At 48.3% G+C, this 19,223-nt stretch overlaps 1 protein-coding gene across 2 annotated transcripts in view; it reads right to left on the reverse strand.

The window, feature by feature from the left end:
• The window catches only part of Itgb5 (integrin subunit beta 5), a 113,650-nt gene that overhangs the window by 30,417 nt on the left and 64,010 nt on the right, over window positions 1-19,223 (reverse strand). For both annotated transcript variants that reach the window (XM_026394433.2, XM_026394425.2), the window contains exons 8-10: window positions 18,249-18,338; window positions 11,165-11,299; window positions 1,281-1,710 (exon numbers count right to left, since the gene is read on the reverse strand). In XM_026394433.2, the coding sequence (XP_026250218.2) occupies window positions 1,281-1,710; window positions 11,165-11,299; window positions 18,249-18,338 (655 nt within the window). The remainder of the gene's footprint in view (window positions 1-1,280; window positions 1,711-11,164; window positions 11,300-18,248; window positions 18,339-19,223) is intronic.

Here is a 19,223-nt window from a genome sequence, read left to right on the forward strand (position 1 = left end):
AATGGGGGATGTAGCTCAGAGGTAGAGCACTCCTGGGTTCCATCTCCAGTACTGAAATAAACAAATAAATACCTCAAACTTTTGGTATCAAGTTAAAAACAAGCACAAGGGTATAATGTGACTGTCGAATGGAAAAGAAAAGTGAATGTATTGTTAGGATGCAGGATGGCAGCAGGGTGTCCGCACCACAGGAAGTGAATGCTCTCACTGAGCCTTCATTATCCAGAGCGACAAGTCATGTGCTCCATTCTGTGAAGCCTGAACAAGTGACGGGGCCCTCAGAGAAAGGAGAGTCCAGCCTGGATAAGAGCCAACAGGGAGGCATAAAGCAGCTTTCAGACATCTGACGGGTCGCCATGTGGATGAGGGTCAAGAACGTGAATCAGCAGGTGGAAGTTACTGAGAAACAAGTTTCTGTTTGATGCAAAGAAGGACGTCTAACCCAGGCCTCTGACCTGAATAACAGCTGCCCCCAAGATGGCCTATCTAGTCCCTGGCACTTTACACAACTGTTACCTTACATGGTAAAGGGACTTTGCAGCCGTGATTCAGTTAAGCAACTTGAGAAGGGAGACTGTCCTGGTTATCCAGAGTCCAAGATACCCACAAAGGTCTATAAAAGAAGGCAGGGGCATCAGAGGAAGAGATGTGACAACCGAAGCAGAGGTCACAGGTCAGAAGAAGACCTGAGGTGGCTGGCTTTGCAAATGGAGAAGGAGCTACAAACAAGAATACAGGCAGCCTCTAGCAGCCAGAAAAGAGGTTAAAAAAAAAAAAGGATTCTCCCCTAGACCTTTTAGGAGGAATGCAACCCTGAGGACACCTTGATTTTGGCCAAATAAGATCCATTGCAGACTAAAAGAAAATAACTGTTTTAAGTCATTTGGTTTTATGGTGACTTGTTATAGAAGCAATAAGAAATGAATACTATATCTAACAAGGAGAGGCCACAACCAGCCCAGGCCATAAACAGCCCTGTCCCAGGAGGTGCACACCTATAATCCACTGTCTTGCAGGCAAGTCCTGCTGAAGTGCAGCGTGGGCTGGATGACCCACAGGCACAGCTCTGCCATGTGGCAGTGCCTTCTGCTTTGAATTCCATGCACAGGTCCCCACCCCTGTGCCTAGCGGTCGGCAAGGCTTGTCCACTGTCACCTCTCAGTTGTGGCAGTGACACTTCCCACAGCCACCCTGAGAGACAGGCAGGCTTTGGGAAGATATCCTAGCAGCCTCTGGACCTGGGTGCAGCTCAGAGCAAAGCTCTGGCCAGGGACGCCTACCTGAGCAGAGGACGCCCTTGTTCCTGGCACAGGAGAAGTTGTCACACTCGCAGAAAGGCCCGTAGATCTTCCCGAACTCGCTCTCGAAGCAGGAGCACTGGTTGCAGCTGCACTCGCCGCGCCCGCTGCACAGTGGCTTGCCCTCTGCCTCCCGGCACAGGTTCTGGTACACACTCTGGTTCTCCCCCTCCTGGCACTCGCACCTGGTGCCCAGGTAGCTGGGGTTGCACTCGCAGAGGCCGCAGATGTAGGTCCCGTTCCCGCTGCATCTGGCGCTGTCCAGCTCCAGCCCCACGCTGCAGCCACAGGTGCAGTTGTAGGTGACCCTCACCTGCAGGCTGTCCCGGAACCCCACAGGCCGCAGGGTGAACACGTGCTCCACGGGTCTGCTGGGGCAGCTCCGGGCCTCCACTGACACCTCAAAGGACGCCTGGGAAAAGGGGAGAGAGGGGACATTGTGGCCAAGGCAAGCCTGAGCCTCCCAACCACTCAGTGGGACGGAGGAGGCCCAGCCCCTCCCCCCACACAGGGAGAAGCTGCAGAGCCACGGAGGAGGCCACAGGATGGGCAAGCCCCTGCACCTGCTGGCTCACACTTGACAGGTACTGCGCTTGGGTCTTTGGGTTCTTGAGCATTTATTATATGATTTTGGCTCACTACTCCAAGGAGAGGGACATCCAAGAAAGGCACAAGGGGTCACTGAGTTGACACAGTTCTTATTCTCCCTTTTCACTTCTATCCTACCCTCTTCCCACCTCCACTGCAGTACACCTCTGTCCTCCCCATTTCAAAAGCACCTCATCTTAGCAAATATTTTGTGGGCACTCTCTATGCCAGCCCATGGTGCTGGATGCAGGAGGTCAATGGCACCTGCCTTTCCTTCTGAGACAGGGGCTCATCCTCTGCTAGAGAAGGGATGGGCTGATGCCTGAGATCTCCACAGACACACCTGAACCCTGCCCTCCACCCCATGCGTCAGTTCTCTGGGAGTGGTTCCCACAGCTGCCTCTTGCCCAGTCAGCCCATGGCCCTTAGGTCTTAGAGTCACTGTCTGATGAAACATGTCACAATGTGGATAGACTTTCTTTTTAAACAAAGCATGTAAGGGCTGGTTTGATGGTGCACACCTATAATCCCAGCTACTTAGAAGGTAGAGGTGGGAGGATTGCAAGTTTGAGGCCAGCCTGGGCAATTTAGCGAGACCCTGTATCAAAATTAAAAAAAATAAAATAAAATAAAAAGGGCCAGGATATAGCTCAGTGGTTTAGTACCTCTAGATTTAATTCCCAATACGGCCAAAAAAAAAAAAAAAAGAAAAGAAAAAAATCATGTAAGGAAGTGTTTCTAACTTGGGAGCTTCTCACAGGTTGCCTTGGAGTCAGGCAACAAGGTGGACCTAAGAGGGTGGCAGAGGGTGGGATGGCAGAGATGCCTGTCAGCTGCCCACCAGGCTGGAGGGGGAGGGAAGCAAGAAAGAGGCTCACTCTGATTCTTCTAGGAACTAGAGCCTGACTCCCCACCCTCTGCCTCTCCCTGCACTGAGGGAAGGAGCCATGTGGAGATGGAATCACCCAGAAGAACCTCAGAGCAGTCACTGTAAATTCTATGGAAATCCAGACAGGGAACTGGCTTGGTGAAACACCAGGGTGGAGCTCTCCCCGCTCCCCAACAGACAGGCCTGGCCCAGCCTGCCCCACCTCACAAACTGGCTCACTGTGTCTGGGCCTGGATGTCTTTGTTTTCCAAAAAATTCCTTAAATCATTCTGAAACTCAGGATGGGTTAGGAACCTCTGTTAGTATTGCTATTCTTTTTTTTTTTTTTTAATTCAAATTATTTATTTATTTGTTTGTCTATTTTTAATATCTTTAAGTTGTTGATGGACCTTTATTTTATATATTTGTATGTGGTGCTGAGAATCAAACCCAGTGCCTCACGCATGCTAAGCAAGCGCGCCACCACTGAGTCACAACCCAGCCCCAGTATTGCTATTCTTAATTTTATCATATGGGTTGGAGTAAGGCTGATCTTAAAAAGTTACCAATTACTTTACTTTACTGGACACTCCTCAGGAAATAATGTTATTTTTTGAGAACACCGAAAATGCCTATTTCTAAATGTTTTACAGATCCTTATTACTCTGAGAGCTTTACCTCAAAAAGGTTTCTTCCCAGATTCTGTGACATTTAGGGACACCCAGGGTGGTGGGACTGAGCAGGACAGATCAGACTCTCTGGGTCCTGAAAAAAGTCCTACTTGGCAGCAAACCATGGCCCAAAGCTCTCAGCAACAGACATCCCAAGTTCAGCACTGGTCAAGACACTGGTAGGAGGTACTTTGGGGTAAGTGTGCTGAGAACAATGGCCAGGTACATCCCAGGGTCAGGGGACACTGGGATGACCAGCCAGCTGTACCCAGGCTAGACTACCCTACCTCACCCTCCATGGGGTAGGGAGGTGGGGGACAAAAAGGGAAAGACTGGCAAAAACAAGATTAAGGTTCAGTTTCTCGGCCCTGAGGTCCAGAGAGGCACGTTCAAGGTGAGGAAACAAGATGGGGATCTGCTGGGCACCGAAATCTGTTGATGACACTAAGGCAGCAGCAGCTGAGAGCCTACTATGCAGCCAGCACTGTGCTGAGCAGTGTCTCAAGCATCTCTTTTAGGAGGCCTCCTCATTTCACCAGGGAGACCACAGGGTTGGAAGGACTGTGAACTTGGCCATGGGTACACAGCAGGTGGGGATGGGGCTCGCCTAGAATCAGCACATCGCCTGCTAGAAGGAGGCACAGGGTGGAAGCCAGTGTCCAGATCTGGGCACAAAGGGAGTGCCAGCCTTCTTACCATAGTGACCCTAAAATGGTGGCCAGAGGCTTCTCCAAACCTATCTGCCTTGGGTTGGGAATGATTTGAGCCTGTAGATGGGAAGGGGCTGGGGGCTTTCTTCAACCAGTATCATCCATGGGGCCATCAGGAAGGCAGAGGGAAGGACCAGGGATGTAGCTCCATAGTAGAGCACTTGCTTAGCATGCAAAAAGCCCTGTTTTCAACCCGAGTACCCCCCGCCCCTAAATAGTCAAAAATAAAGAGGGAAACAGTCTTCCAGGGGCCAATGTCTCCCTCTCTCTGAGACCCAGCGAGAAATCCAGAGAGAAAAAGTGACGTGCTTGAAGCTGCCACATCCTAGAGCTACGACTTGCTTGTTAAATGAACAGCCTCTGCCCCACAAAGGCATCTGTAGGTCATAAGTGGAATAAGAGCCAAAGGCATTTAATTACTGAGACACTGTGGGGAGTGTCCATCTGTGAGCATAACCTTCCCCCACGCAGACGGCCCCATGGCGAGGGATAAAGTAAGGAAAGAGAGAACCAAATCTCCCAAGTCTTGCCAGTGGCTTGTGTTTGTCCAGGATAAGTAGAGGTGTCAGGGGGCCTCTGAATCTGAGCTGGCACCCACTTTGCCCAGGATGTGGAAACTCTCACACCACCTGCCTAGCAGGGCAGGCAAGGGACCTGTGAAGGTCCTGACGGCCCTCCTCAGCCAAAGCTGCTGCAACAGAAGTGCTATCGGTGTGACCCCTCGCTGTGGGGCCTGCAGCTTGTTGCCTGATAACCAGAGGACACTCTGTCGGGCCCCAACTCCTGCTGGACACAGGAATGCTATAAAAAATACTTGGGGAACAGCAAGTAAATCTGCTCGCTTACCCCTCCTTTCAGAGTCTGGTTTCCCTACTGAATTGGGAAAGACTCCAGAGAGGCTGGAATGCAGCTGGAACACGGCTTCTTTGCTGCTCTCCCCTGGCGACTGAGGACTCCAACTCAGTACTGATATTGAGGGCCCCATGTTCCTGGAGACTTTCCGGTCTCCCACTCCAAGATTCCAGAGGAAGGTCACAGACGAGGTGGCCCTCCTGCCCAGACTGGTGATTTAATCTCATTGGGATGCTCCTGGTTCCCTGCAGGGCTGCTGGCCTGGTCTACCCTTTCAAAAGGGCTGCCCAGCCCCCACCCAAACCCACCAACCCTGGGGCTATGTGGATGCCAAGTCCACTCAGATCTCAAACAAAACAAAGAGCTGGGGTGGGTACAGGGTATAGAGCCCAGAAGAGTGGAAAGGGGTGGGGATGGGGAGTGCTGTGGGAAGCCGGTGACAGGCGCTCACTGGGCCTCTTGTGCTGGGCAGTGGTGCTAGCTGTACAGCCAGCCACTTGCATACTGATTTGTCAAGGACCTGCTAATGAGAACGACTTCCAGTGACTGGGTCCACTCAGCCTTGCTGGACCAGGGGAGGAAAAGTAGAGGAGCCCCTAAACCCTTACAAAGAGAACCTTGTTGAGTTTAAACAAAACCTCAGAGTTTTATTTAAGGAGGGATTCTTCTTTGAGGATGTCCTTGTCCCTCACTTCCTACCATCTCTCCTACTTCTTGCTGGACAAAAGTCTTAAGCCAGAGAACATATGGTGATCACAGAACTGCTACCCCTGATTGGATGGGACCATAAGTCACTGCCTAAGCCTCCACCACTTCTGCAGGAAGCTGCAAATACGAAGAAATGAGATGCACATGAGCCAGCTGTCCCCCACTCCCCACACGGGCCACATAGGCATCCCTAGGCCAGACCTGAGATACCTGCTGAGAGTTGAACACTGTCTGCTTTTCCTAATCCCTCTTCTCCTAGTGAGTTCCAGATTCCTGTCTAGCCATCCCTATTCCTGGAGGGGTAGTGGTCCTTAGCCTTCCTAACCTGTGGCATCTAAGAATGGAACCCACCTGACAAACAGTGGCCAGGCCTTTTAGCTTGGCACTTATGTCCTATCAGTGTGGCCTGGGAGCCACTCTCCCCTCAGTCCCCAAGCCCCTCCTTTTACCTCCATGGAAATCACCCTCAGCTGCAAAGGGCGACGCTCTTCACACCCAGCAGACTCATCTTGCTGCTTTGCACCTGCTACGCCCACCAGTGGGAGCACGCGTGAGCACCCACCCTCCCTTCCTATGCCTCCGTCCAGACAGCACCCTCTGTGATGCTGGGCCTTTCTTCCTTGGGGCTCCTGAAGCACCACACCCTCTTTGTCATGGCCCTGGTCATGATACGGGGTTGATTCATCTGCATAGTGCCTCTGTGCACAGGAACCTGCGCTCCTGCTTGTGGGCCTCACCTTCACCTCCTGGGTGAGCACAGTATTTGGCACAACATTTAGTGAACACAAGTGGATTTCGCCATCTTGGACATGTTCTTTTTTTTTTTTTTTTTTTGACATGTTCTGAAATGTGTTTCCTTCAACAAATATCCACAGGAACATACCCACATACTCACTTGGTAGCACACCTGGTTGCCAAAGACCCACTGTAAACTCTGGAGAAAGATCAGCCAGAGAGGAGGGACATCTGCATTCTGGGAGGCTAAAAAAATCACACTGATCCCAACTGGAAGTGCACCCTTACCTCATCTCCAGGATCAGAAAAATTGACAGACCCCCTCTCTTTCAGCCAAAAGGGGGCAGGCCCCCTGTCATTACAGGCTGGCCTCCTGGGCATGTGCCATGAAGTCCTGCTCAGAAGGTTGGGAGCTTCAATTTAGGCTCTGTTGTTGGGGGTCTTGACATTTCTAATAAATTTTAACATAAACTGTACAATTTCATTTCGTACCATGTCCCACAGACTTTGTAGCCAGTTCTGCCCCCCACTGCCTCCAAGGCCCTTAGTGAGCTTGGCCCTCATGGTCTGTGGCCTGATGTGGTCCTTGTGAGCAACATCATGTCCAGTTCAGACGAGCAGAGTGGCCGCTGCTCTGTGCCAGCCTGTCTTCATCTACAGAAAACAAAACCCTGCAGCCCTTGCAGCAGAGCCAGGGGCCATGTGACCGTGGCCCTTGGACTGCACTACAACACTGGGACAGTGAGAAGACACAAAGACCCAGCAGGGAGGCTCGCCTCAGGGCTGCTGCTGTTTCCATAGGGCCACAGCTATTGGATCCCAAAGGCAGAATGCCAAAGGTGCCAGCGTGGGAAGGGGCACCCTGCTTCTTTATTATTGTTTCAAGTGTTCTCAAAATCATCCCAATCCCCAGAGGTTTTTTTCACTGTTGTAAAAAACTGCGATTTAAAATCTTTTTCTGATTTCTGGTCAATGCCTATTTTTCTGAAGTATCCCAGCAAAAATCAAAAGCTGTCCACCCACTACAGTGTCCATGCCTAAGTGGCCTCTTGGAAGCTTTTACTTGCAAAGTGCATCAGGCCTGGGGAAAAGGCCTGGGCTGTGGCGCTGCACTGGGGTCAGTTTCCAATTTGAGTCCAGGTATCTGCAGCTCACTGGCAGTGGGACTTCTGGCCAGTTTTCCAGGCCCCTCTTCAAGCCTGATTCTTGCACATACTGAAGTGGAGAAGTAAAAGCTACCTTGCAAGCTGCTGTAAGAAGCAGGGAAGGCAGCAGCAAAGCCCCCCCCCCCCCCGCCCCGCTACTGGGTGCCTGCCAGTTCCCATTACAGGGAGACTGATTCCACTCCCTTGGCAGAAGAGAGACTATGGTTAGTAACAGGATGTGGTCTGGAGAGGAAAGATGTTGGTTTGGGCCATGGGTCCAGCACTTCTTAGCTGGGTGAGCTTGGACAGGCCACTCCCACCCCCAAATCTCAGGCTGCCCATCAGCAATGAGTGTGTACTTCATTCCCTGCCCATGATAGATGGCTGTGGGAACTGACTGTGATGAGGGGCACAGAGGCGCTCAGGAAATCACTCTCTCCTTGAAGGCTCCCATCCATTATCATATTTCATTCTGATGCACATCATTTGAAACAGGTAAGAGCAGGATCATGGGTATTGAAAGGCTCAATAAAGGGCTAGGCACTTGCCTACCATGTGAGAGGCACTGAGTTTGAACCTCAGCACCACATAAAAATAAATAAAAATAATAATAAAAAAAGTCAAAAGGCTCTGTAAAGGTAGTGTAGGGTGCTGGCTACAGAACCAGAAAGCCCTGGCGATTACTTAAACTCTGTATGCCATGGTTTCCTCATCTGTCAAGGTGGATAACAATGTTATCCAATGTCTTCCTCAGAGGGGAATCGGTGGTGAACACAGAACTATTCATTGTCTAGTTTGTCTCTGGTCCTTCTTGGGACTTAATGTATTTCCCTTTTGGCTTCCATGGGGACCCCCAAATCTTAACGATTTCCCCATTTTTGCTTAAAGCAGCATAAGTTGGCTGCTTTAATGACTTCATAGTCATTATCAACACACACCAATTCCTTTGACTTCCCTGGTTTCTAGTCAACTCATGAGAGTTTTGATTGTCACTTTTCTTTTTAAAAACACTTGGCCATTGATTTCCACATGCAGTCTGACCCAAGCAAAGAAAGGTGGCACCATTTCTCTGGGCTTTCAAAAATAATGCAATCCCAAGGAGGTTGGCATCCCCCCAACCTCCGCCTATTTTTTTTTTTAAACCAACACTAGTTATACACATTAAAGCTTTGAGCCACTACAACCTGCTAGACCTTTTAAAATTACTATCAAACCATGTTCCCTTTAGCCTAAATGTGAACTAAATATATTAAGCTTGAGGATTTCACTCCAGCTCAGGTTTAGGGGCGGGGGGCGGGGGCAGAGAATATGTGAAATCTTTTTTCCCCCACTTTATGAGATAAGCTGTTTTCTCCATCTCTGTGACCTTCCCACATTTGATAGGCAAGTCTTCCATGAGTTCAACCCAAGCCAATAGTTGGCACAATAGACAAGAGACGTCTGGAACTTCTGTCAAGTCCTCATAGAAAACATGTTACTTCACTCAGCAACAGATCAGTCTGTGCTGTCATCACCCACATTATTTGTCCTACTCATAGGATGCCATTAGAAACATAGGGCCCCATGTAGCATGTCCTTGCTTATAGATGCCAGGCCTCTCTCCTGTTGTAACTATTCCTCCAAGTAAAGGGCTGGTTCCAGTGTGTTCCACATATCATTTTTTTTGCTTTGCTGACATGGTACACCAAACATTCCATACCCAGATCTGCAGTCATATGTTGTTTTTTTCTGGTTATTTCTGCCGTTTTCCACTTTCTGAACTGGATTTTTGTATATGTGTGTGCGGTGCTGGGGATTGCACCCAGGGCCTTGTGCACGTGAGGCAAGTGCTCTACCACTGAGCTACATTCCCAGCCATTTTTTATTTTGAGACAGGGTTTAGCTACATTGCTGAGGCTGGCCTCAAACTTGTGATCCTCCTGTCTTAGCCTCCCAAGTAGCTGAGATTTCAGGTATGCACTACTGTAGCCTGCATAATCATCTCTTTAAACCCTACAACCTTAAGGTTTTAGTGTTTTTTAAAAATTCATTTTGATTGAGTAACCATTATAATTGATCAAAACAACATCAATACATTATAATGCTTAACAATTATAAAAATAACAATTAAAAATTTAATGGAAGTGTCTCTTTAATGAGATCAGGTCTTTCCCCCAAAGAGTTGATAGGTACATAAAATAACATTACTTATCGCTAAAGAAGGCAGGAATCACAATCATTTATATATCTATTTTTGTACAGATATAAACACAAAAAACTTACGTGCATAAATAGGAAGATGGAGACGGGAAGAGTTTCTGTTATGGTCATGGCTTCTTGTTCTACAAATGCCTTCCTCTTCTTCCTTTTTTCTTTTATTTTTCCCTATGAATTCCCTCTGAGTGAAATGCCATCATTTGTAATGACTTATCTGACATCTTGATTAGGCCTTCTTTCAAATTTGTTAAAAAGCCAAAGACACTTGTAAATAACCTATCTTACACGATGATTTGTTTCCATTACCGAAGTAAAGAAAGAAAAGGATTTGTTCCCCAATCATTAGAGATCGTGACTCTCTCAACTTCCATGTCATATTCCAAGTGTCTCTTTGTTGGGGTGCGTCTGTTGTGAGATTTGGAAGGGGTGAGAGGCTGGCCTGTGTGTTGTGAGTGGGCAAAGGGCAATGTGAGAGGTGGTGGGGAAAGATCTTTGGTGGAAAGTGAGAAGACCCCAGAACACCACTGCCGGGGCGTGAGCAGCCTTGCGGCCACACCCACGTCTCCTTGAGTCAGGGGAGAAGTCAGCTCACCCACACCTTGGCCATGATTAGTGCTTACATGTGCCCTGAGGACAGAGTCATCTATTTTTAAAAAGTCCATATACTTTTTCTAACTAGATTCTCTGAATTATGGAAGAGAGCTTTCCTTCACTCCCTTCCGACATTTTGAGCAACAGAGCAAGTCAGGAACGGATCGCCTGTTCTTCCGGCCCTCCATCACCACTCTGCCACTTCAGCACCAACATTGGCACGTGTTCTCAGCACCCATAAAAGCTCTTCCCGGCTCCCACACTCAAGTCCTTGGTGTGGCATACAGTTGTCTGTCTTTACATACATCACTTACATGTATTATCTGGCAAGCCACCTGTTCCCCCTAGTACTGTAGAGCCAGCCATTCATCTCATCAAATCAGAACACGTGGGTGGCTTTCTTCAACTTTTACAGAAAGAAAAAGCATGGAGCAGATTATGTATCCAAGGCACAGAGTAAGCTCCAGGAGAGCAAGAATGGAGGCTGGGTCTCTCAGGGTCCACTGGATTGCATCCCTGTTGGTGCTCAGAGGATAAAGATTTAAAACTCCAGGGGCACAGTGTCGTCTTGAGGAAGGCTGAGGTGGCAGTGCACTGAGGGTGGTCTACCAAGCAGGGCTCCTTAACCAGCCCGCCTGGGACTGAGCGTGAAATGCAGAGCAGACTTAGGAAACGCCCCAGGATCCTCAATTGGAAGACAGAACACAAACTCCCAGAGGACAACAGTAAGTACAAGTCATTAGAATCCCAAGACTAATGGCCAAGGCTAACAAGAGCTCATCAACCAGAGGTGAACACTTACCGTGTCCCCAATCTTCAGGTCTTCACATTTCCTCTGACCTGGGTAGGATACGCCATCTTGGCAGGTGGCAGTGAAGAAGAGATTGAGATCCTCAGGCTGATCCCAGACCGATAGCTCCACCTTAGACCGGATACTCTGAACAGAGGGAGACAGCAAAGCCCAAACCACTTAGTAAAGGCCACAGCTGAGGTGACGTTGGCGCTGGTTTTTGGATGCCACATGGCTTCCTCTAACCCAGGAGGCTTAAGCCAAGGAAAGAGCCAGCAGGCTTGGTCCCCTGCCCTCCCCCCTTTCTCTTCTCTCTACACCCACATACCATCTTGGTGGAGCTGACTTGAGGTCTCCCTCAATGAGCTTGGACACATTAATAATGATCTACCTGCCAAATTCTATTAGTATCTGCTTCAAGAGGTTATATTTGGTCTCCTGCTTCCATCTTCAGAGCCACCTCTCATCCCCCACCCCAGCTTCACAGGTACAGTTTCTAAAATCCCAGCATGTGCTCTCTAGGATTTGGGCCTTTTCACCTCATCATCCTGCAAAACCAGTTCGGCAGGCACTTTCTCCAGGACCCACCCTATCATCCTTCACATCACATCAGATGAGGCCCCCACATCAGATGAGGCCCTCGTTCATGAGTCTGAAACTACATTATGAGAGACCCATCTTCTGTGTAGGTTAAGATGGTACAGGAAACAAAAAGCAAGTCAAAATGATTTACTGGAACAGAAAAAATAAAAGACTGAACACATCAGGTATCGGGAGCATCGGGGGGCTCTCGTTCATCTGGTTGGAGTGTTAGTTGGAACAGCCCTTTAGAAACCATTAGGCAATATCTCCTAAAGGTCAGGCCGTCCTCAGACCTAGCATTCACCAGAAGATTATCCCCAATAGAAGGGTTTACGTCACTAACAGACCTAGGCAGAAATGTTTATAGCAATACAGTTTATAATAGCTAAAACCCGGAAACTACGCAAAAGCCTAGAATAGTAGAATGGATCTTAAAACTTGCGGTGTTTTCACATGGTAGGGGGCCTTACAATAATGATAATGAACCAAATACAACTACATGCAAGGACAGTGACAAATCTCATGAATGTAACACTGCCTGAAAGAAGCCAAGACACAAAGGCTTACATGTTATATGGCTCTATTTACAGTCATAAAGACATTTTGGTTCACAACAGACCACATATACTAATGTGGTCCCATAAGATTATAAGAGCTGAAAAATTCTTTTTTTTTAAGAGAGAGAGAGAGAATTTTAATTTTTTTTTTTTTTTTTTAGTTTTCGGCGGACACAACATCTTTCTTTGTATGTGGTGCTGAGGATCGAACCCAGGCTGCATGCATGCCAGGTGAGCACGCTACCGCTTGAGCCACAACGCCAGCCCTGAAAAATTCTTAATACACAGTATTTGTACCATACTTTTTCTATGCTTAGATATGTTTACATACACAAGTACTTCATTGTTTTACAACTGTCTACAGTATTCAGTACAATAATAGGCTGTTCAGGACTGTAGCCTACAGCAAGAGGCTGTATCACACGGCCTCGGTATGCAGTAGGCTCCATCATTTGCCTTATGTAAGTACACTCTATGATGACTTTTGCACAATGAAGAAGTTACCTAAGGATGCGTTTCACAGCATATGTCTTTGTCCCTGTTGTAAAACAGTGTACAATTTGCTGATCAAAAACAGGTAAAACTTATGGTTACCCTTGGCAGACAGAGAGGGACTTCCTGGTGTTGGAATTTTCCTGTGTTTTTGACCCAGGTGCTGGATACTCAGTTTGTGAAAAGTCATGTGATTTTCTATATGTCTGTTGGTTTTGAAAAACTGCCTTTGAAAATCTCTAAGGAAGATGTTACTCTGGAGACCAGGGGCCAATGGAGTAATTGGCTTGTATATAAGAGTCATATTTTATCAAACATTAAGAAAACAACCATCCTAACACTAAGCACTCTGAGCAGAGCAAGACATCATACCCTGAGAGACACATGGAACCAAGACCAGGCTCCCACGGTCCTTCCTTCTCAGGTGCACCCCCGGGAAGCATAGCTGTTGAACACAACAGCAGGCAGAATTGCCTCTTGTGGGTTTTCTTTTCTCTTTCTTTTTTTGCTGAGCATATAGTGTTAAACTTGAATAAGTGAAATATTCAGTTTTCCAAACAAATTAACAGCTTGTTGAAAATACTCTGCAAAAAAAAAAAAAAAAAAAGTCTCTCTCTTTGCAGCCAATTGTTGAAGTGCTTCTACACTCTAAAAATATGATTCTTCTTAAATCTACTTCCTCTTGTAAGTGCCAGCTTTAGCTGGTCAAGAGTCACAAAGGCAATACTCAACTCGGCATTCTCTAGCTGAGCAGCTGTTTGCAGATCTGTCTTCCAACTGTATGTGAGTTGGACGCATACCTCTCTGAGACTCAGCACAAGCGCTTTTTGAATGATGGGATGGAGAAAGAATGAATGTTTTAATAGGGGCTAAATGACTTAGGCCAAACAGATGAAAATTAAACTTACTTTTAAAGACAAATTAAATTTTAAAAAAATTATTTATGATTGTTAATAAGTATGAGGATGAGATAAAACAGCATACCATAAAAGAGGTAGACCAGAGCTACACCAAAAATTGAAAACAGTCACTTGAAATATGAGGGCCCTGTGGTCCAGCAGCAGCAGACTGTTGGAGGGAAGCACTGGCATTTCCCCACCGAGATCTGCCAAAGCTGCCGCTGATCTGCTAATGGAGGACTTGGCAAGAGGAGAAAGAACACCAGGGATGGGGACTCCTACTCTGTGGTTCAGTAACTGCAGCAGGATGGAGATCCAGTCCTATCCTCTACTTAGGCCACAAGACCCTAAGCTTGTGCTCTGACCCGAATTCCTGCTCCCCACAGTGCTGGGGAGTCAGGAACTCTTGGGATGTTAGAGGTAGCAGAAACCGTGGAGATGATTGAGTTCAAACCTCTCGTTGAAAGTAGCAAAAACCAAGGCCCAGGCTCAGCTGCTGGAGGCACGCAGGACCAGCAGCAGGCTCTCTCCATTCCCCCGGTAGGCACCCGAACCCTCTCAGCAGAGACACACTTTTCTCTGTGGAACTGCTTCTCTGACTTTGGGAAGTGTGCACCCTGATTGGAGGTATGGGTTGGTCTCCCCCAAATGGGTGAGTTTCTGGAGGGCAGGGCTGGGTTTGGTTCACTGCTACATTGCCATGGTGTAGCATGACGCCTGCCACCCATCAGGCCATTAGGGTACATCTGTGGACGAAGGAAGGAAGGGCAAGACATAATAGAGAATCAAAGCTGCAGGAGTCAGTTTTACGCAGGAAGGCCTTTATATGTGGCTCACTGGAACTCAATAAATTCCTACCAGACTTCCCTCTGGACATGATTCCTTATTCCCCTCCTAGGAAAAGGAGACAATGTCAAGAATGTCAGAAGTTTAAAGCCTTTTCTATTACGTACCCGGTCAGGTTAGGTCACATCTGTAATTGCTTTAAGTCAGGCCAGCTGTGCAGTGGGTGGAGCAGACTTTATGGCAACAACCAAAAGAGAAACATGTGCCCGGCTAGGGGAAAACACGCCACGGCTCTGATGTCACTCCACATGCAGCCCAAGTGGTTTCCCGCTCATTCTGTCCTCTCCCACTTTAAAGAGACCCATGATTTCTGTCTGGGTCCTACATCCCCCTTGTCAGTGGGGCATGCTGCTGGCATCTGTGACTACGGACCCGGGGCCTGTGGCTGAGCCCTGAGAGAGAACCTCTCACCAGGACATGCTCCAAGCCAAGTTCCAGGCTGCCAAACTCCCTCAGGAGGAGGTGGTGATTTCTCACACTGAAGAATTGGGGACAGCAAGAAAAAAATGTATAAACCCACGAGCTGACAGATGCACATTACAAAAGCTGCATGCAACAGGCTGCTTCCACAAGACACCGCCTTACACCTTCCCTTGGCGCTCAGCTCCCTCCTCAGCAGGCCAAATACCACGGCCATCTCATCCGCTACATACGCTGAACCCAACCTCAGAGTGGCCCACAGAGCACTGGCCAGCTGTCCAGGGGAGGGAACAGTCAACACCCCCGCTTAGTCATGTGTTGTGTTGACTCACATGAAATCCACCACAAATTGCTCCAGGGGAAGGTAACACCGGAAATGCAATAGTAAAGCAGAGCTGTGACCAGACCCTGGCCAGAGAGCAGCAGGCGAAGGGCTGTGGAGAGCCTCTCCTGCTGGCCAAAGTGCACCCCACACACGACAGCCAGGGCAGACTCGCATCCAGGGCAAGTGCCAGGAGCCTGGAGCCCAACCTGGGCCTCCCCACTGCCACCCGACAGCAGCAAGAGGATGGTACCTGAAGGAAAAACAAAGCTCCCTTCCTACTCTCAAGTCTCCTCACCATCCAACACGACGCGGCTGGCACCCGAGGGGTGGGAATCCCTCCACCCCCGACCCACACACCAGGCAATCTTCCATCCAGCCGTGTGGCCTGTAATTCAAATCGATTCAGTTCTGACACTGTCTACCTGGAGACAAGTGTCAGATACCACAGGTGGGGGGCTCAGTTCTATAAGGACCCCCACACACCTCGGATGTCAGTTATAAGTGGTAGGTTGTGACTTAATCTCGGACCCACTGGCTATAAATCTGGGTTCTCATCCAAATTATGCTAGGTTCATGTATGAATATACCACAATGAATCCTGCATATGTGTAATTATAATGCACTAGTTTAATAATAATAATAAAAATAAAAGGGAGATTAGTAGAACAGAACAAATGGACTCCTGAATAGGGAGGAGGAAGGAAGGGAAAGGGAAGCTACTAGGGAATGAGATTGACCAAATTATGTAATGTGCATGTGTGAATATGGCACAAGGAATCCCACTATTATGTATAATTAGATTGCACCAATTATAAAATAAAATTAAAGAAATAAATTAGGGTTTCCATGATGTCTTCCTCAAGTTCAATTAATGTATTAGGATGGGCTTAAAGAATGCAGGGAAAAACCTAACTTATGTTTACAGGTATGTTAATAAAAGCTATAATAAAGGATATATGATCCAGTATGTCCATGCTTGTGTGTAATCTCCATACAAGCATGGACATCCAGATCCCCTCAGCCACAGGAAAATGCTGATGCACAGAGCTTTCCCTGTTTCTGGCAAACTCCACCCAGCCAGTTCTATGGAACTGTGTGTCATCATGCTCTCTTTATCAAAGCCACAGGGGCAGAGGGCCTGGGCCCTCACCAGGAAATACTCTGAGGGAGCCCAGGAGGTCTGTCGGCTGCTGGTGGGTCTGAACTTGAGCTGAGGATGGAAATGCCGGGAAGGAGCTTCTCCCCAGAAGCCCCAGCAGGAGTCTTCTCAGTACCCCACAGAGCCCAGATGAGGCTGCTCCTTTGGTCATGATTCCTTTTGTTCAATGTCCAGCGCTTGAGACCTGAGAAGCTTCCAGTGAGGAGAGATCCCAGGAAAGAGGTGACCTTGCAGGCCTGGGTCTTCCCTCACACTCCCTTCTCAAAGCCCTCTCAGTATGTGGTGTTTCAGCAGATCTGCGGTGCCCACATAAACAAGCAAAATTGTTCTCCCTCTTTCTGAAATGCAAACCAAATTACTCACTGCATAATCTGAAAACCACTAAAGTATAAGTCAATTTGGGAAACACTGTCTCACTGGGCTCTGGGCTCCGAGGTGGCCACTGGATCTTGTGAGGATTTAAATGTCAGAGGATGTTAGTATGTGGGGAACTGAGTAAGGGAGGAAGAGGACCCCAAATTATCACAGGAGATGGGCTGACATGACCAGGAGGAAGGGAGGGCAAACTAGCCAGAAGTCCTCACACTGCCCAATCTGCTGTCATTAGGGCACTGGGTCTCAGAGAGACAAGGTGCCACGCTGGCTACACCCTGACTCTAAGGTCCCTCAGTGACTCCTGGTTTAGCTGAGCAGCACTTCGTAACTCAAAATAGGGCCACATCTGTAGGTGGACAAAGTCAACACTGGGAAAGGCAGGGTTCCAAATTACTCATTCATAAATCAGTCACTACAGGGAAAGCAAGATGATTCTTATCACAGATATGTAAAGCCTAACTGAGAGGTTCCCAGGTTAGCCCACAAGTCTATTTTATGTAAATCTGGGACTAATAGTGCTACTTCATGATACTTTATTTCAACAGGCTGATGATTCTGAAATCTGATCTAGAAATTACCCCACCCCTGAGGGCATGGCGGGCACTGGATGCTGCAACTATATTGGGCCTAGCGGGGAGGGGATGGCCAAGGGAACATACTTCCCAGTACAAAAAATTGTGCTCCCCATTTCCTCAGGGAAGATGGGTCTGAGTCAAGTGTTTCTTGGATGTCGTGAACTGAGGGAAAGGAAGGTGGGAAAAAGAAAGATTTGGGAAGTGATTCCTTGAATGATTGGCTTGAGATATGGAAGTGACTCCTAAATCATGACCATGATCTCCTGCACTTACACTAGAGCCATGTGCCCAAGATGAGTTACAATAGCAGAATCTCATGTGCCATTCAGAATCCCTCCGAAAGGGCTCAACTGCAATCAGGTCTTCAGTGTGTGGGCAAAATGATATTGATTTTTTTCTTGTGTTCCCTTTGTCCCTGTTAGTCTGCAGTTCTCCGCTGAGTCCTACAAGGATAAGGAATTCCAACTGGCCTGCTTGCCGTGTGGCAAAGGTTGGAACACATGCCTCTCGCTTCTCACAGCCTGCAGCTGTGGCTAGCGGACGCCCTGCTGGCCTCGCCCAGGGAATAAACGCTCTGCAAGACCATCTGGGCAACTGGATGGGTGGAGAGCACCAGCACACACCCACAAGAGGTATCAGAACTGGAGGTGACCCCAGGCTGTGGGCCTGAGTCTCACTGAGCCACTTGCTGGCTCACTGGGACCAGCCGAGGATGAGAGGGTGGAGACTGCAGAGGGAAGTAGAGTCAGAGCAGAGCTGAGTCCATGAGCATGACGCACTGCTCCCCTGAACCCACATCAATCCCCAGGCCCTCAGTAGGAGTGAGCAGGATGGAGGAGGCAATGGGGGCCAAGGCAGAGACTTACATTGTATGCATTGATAATCAGCTGAATGATGTTCTTGGAATCTCCATGTAAAATCTCCACTGTGGTCCCAGGTATCAGGGCTGTAAAATTCTTGAAAAAGAAAGAAGGAAGTAAGTCCATTTTGCCTTCCGTTCCATCAGAGTGAACACTCCTCTACTGACTAGAACACTAAGGGCCCGGCACTTGTGGGCCACCCTCCTGCACCACACATGGGAGCAGCTACCACAAGGGAAGGTGAGAAGAACTGGTTCAAGGACTGACTTGCTGCAGTGGCTAAGGAATCCCAGCCCCTGGGGACCTGTGGGGAGAGGCTGACAAACCTGCTCTAAAGCACAAAGTCTTGGAGACCTTGCCCCTCTGGCCTGTTAGGGACATCCTCTGTCCATCCTCTGAGGAGGACATGTTTTTCTTGCCTCACTCCTCTGGTCTACACAGGTGGTCCCATGTTCGACTTCCAGGATATACTCTCTGTCCCCAGGAGTGCAAAGGGCAAGTTTCCCAAGGGTCTCAAGTACACTTTCTTTCCTCAATAGGGAGCTGAGGACCAACAGGGTGCCCTCCAGAGGACCTCTGGATACCTCCGATGTGGTCTTGGGACAAAGCAGGCAGCCCTGAAGGACTGGCTGCCCTCTTCCCTCAGTACTAACTCCTAAACACGGCTCTTGTAACAGGGATGGAGCAGCCACTGCCCTCAGCCTGCAAAATCCCTTATATTTTTTTTATTTTTTTATTTTTTTAGTTTTTTTAGTTTTTATTGCATGTAACATACTCCCTGGCCTCATTCATGTTCCATCAAAAAGTTACTGATGATGGCAATCTGACAAATCCACTTTCCAAAAACAGAAAGTCCACATTTATGGCATTCTGCAGAGTCCCTATGAGCCACTTCCCTGAGCCGGGGGACTTGGTTCTGGGAAAGGATGGCTAAAGCTGAGTAGGATTTCTTTTATCTTCTCATAAAACATCTGGAAGCCC

This window comes from Urocitellus parryii, chromosome 2 (assembly GCF_045843805.1).
Source record: "Urocitellus parryii isolate mUroPar1 chromosome 2, mUroPar1.hap1, whole genome shotgun sequence".
Classification (NCBI taxonomy): Eukaryota; Metazoa; Chordata; class Mammalia; order Rodentia; family Sciuridae; genus Urocitellus; species Urocitellus parryii.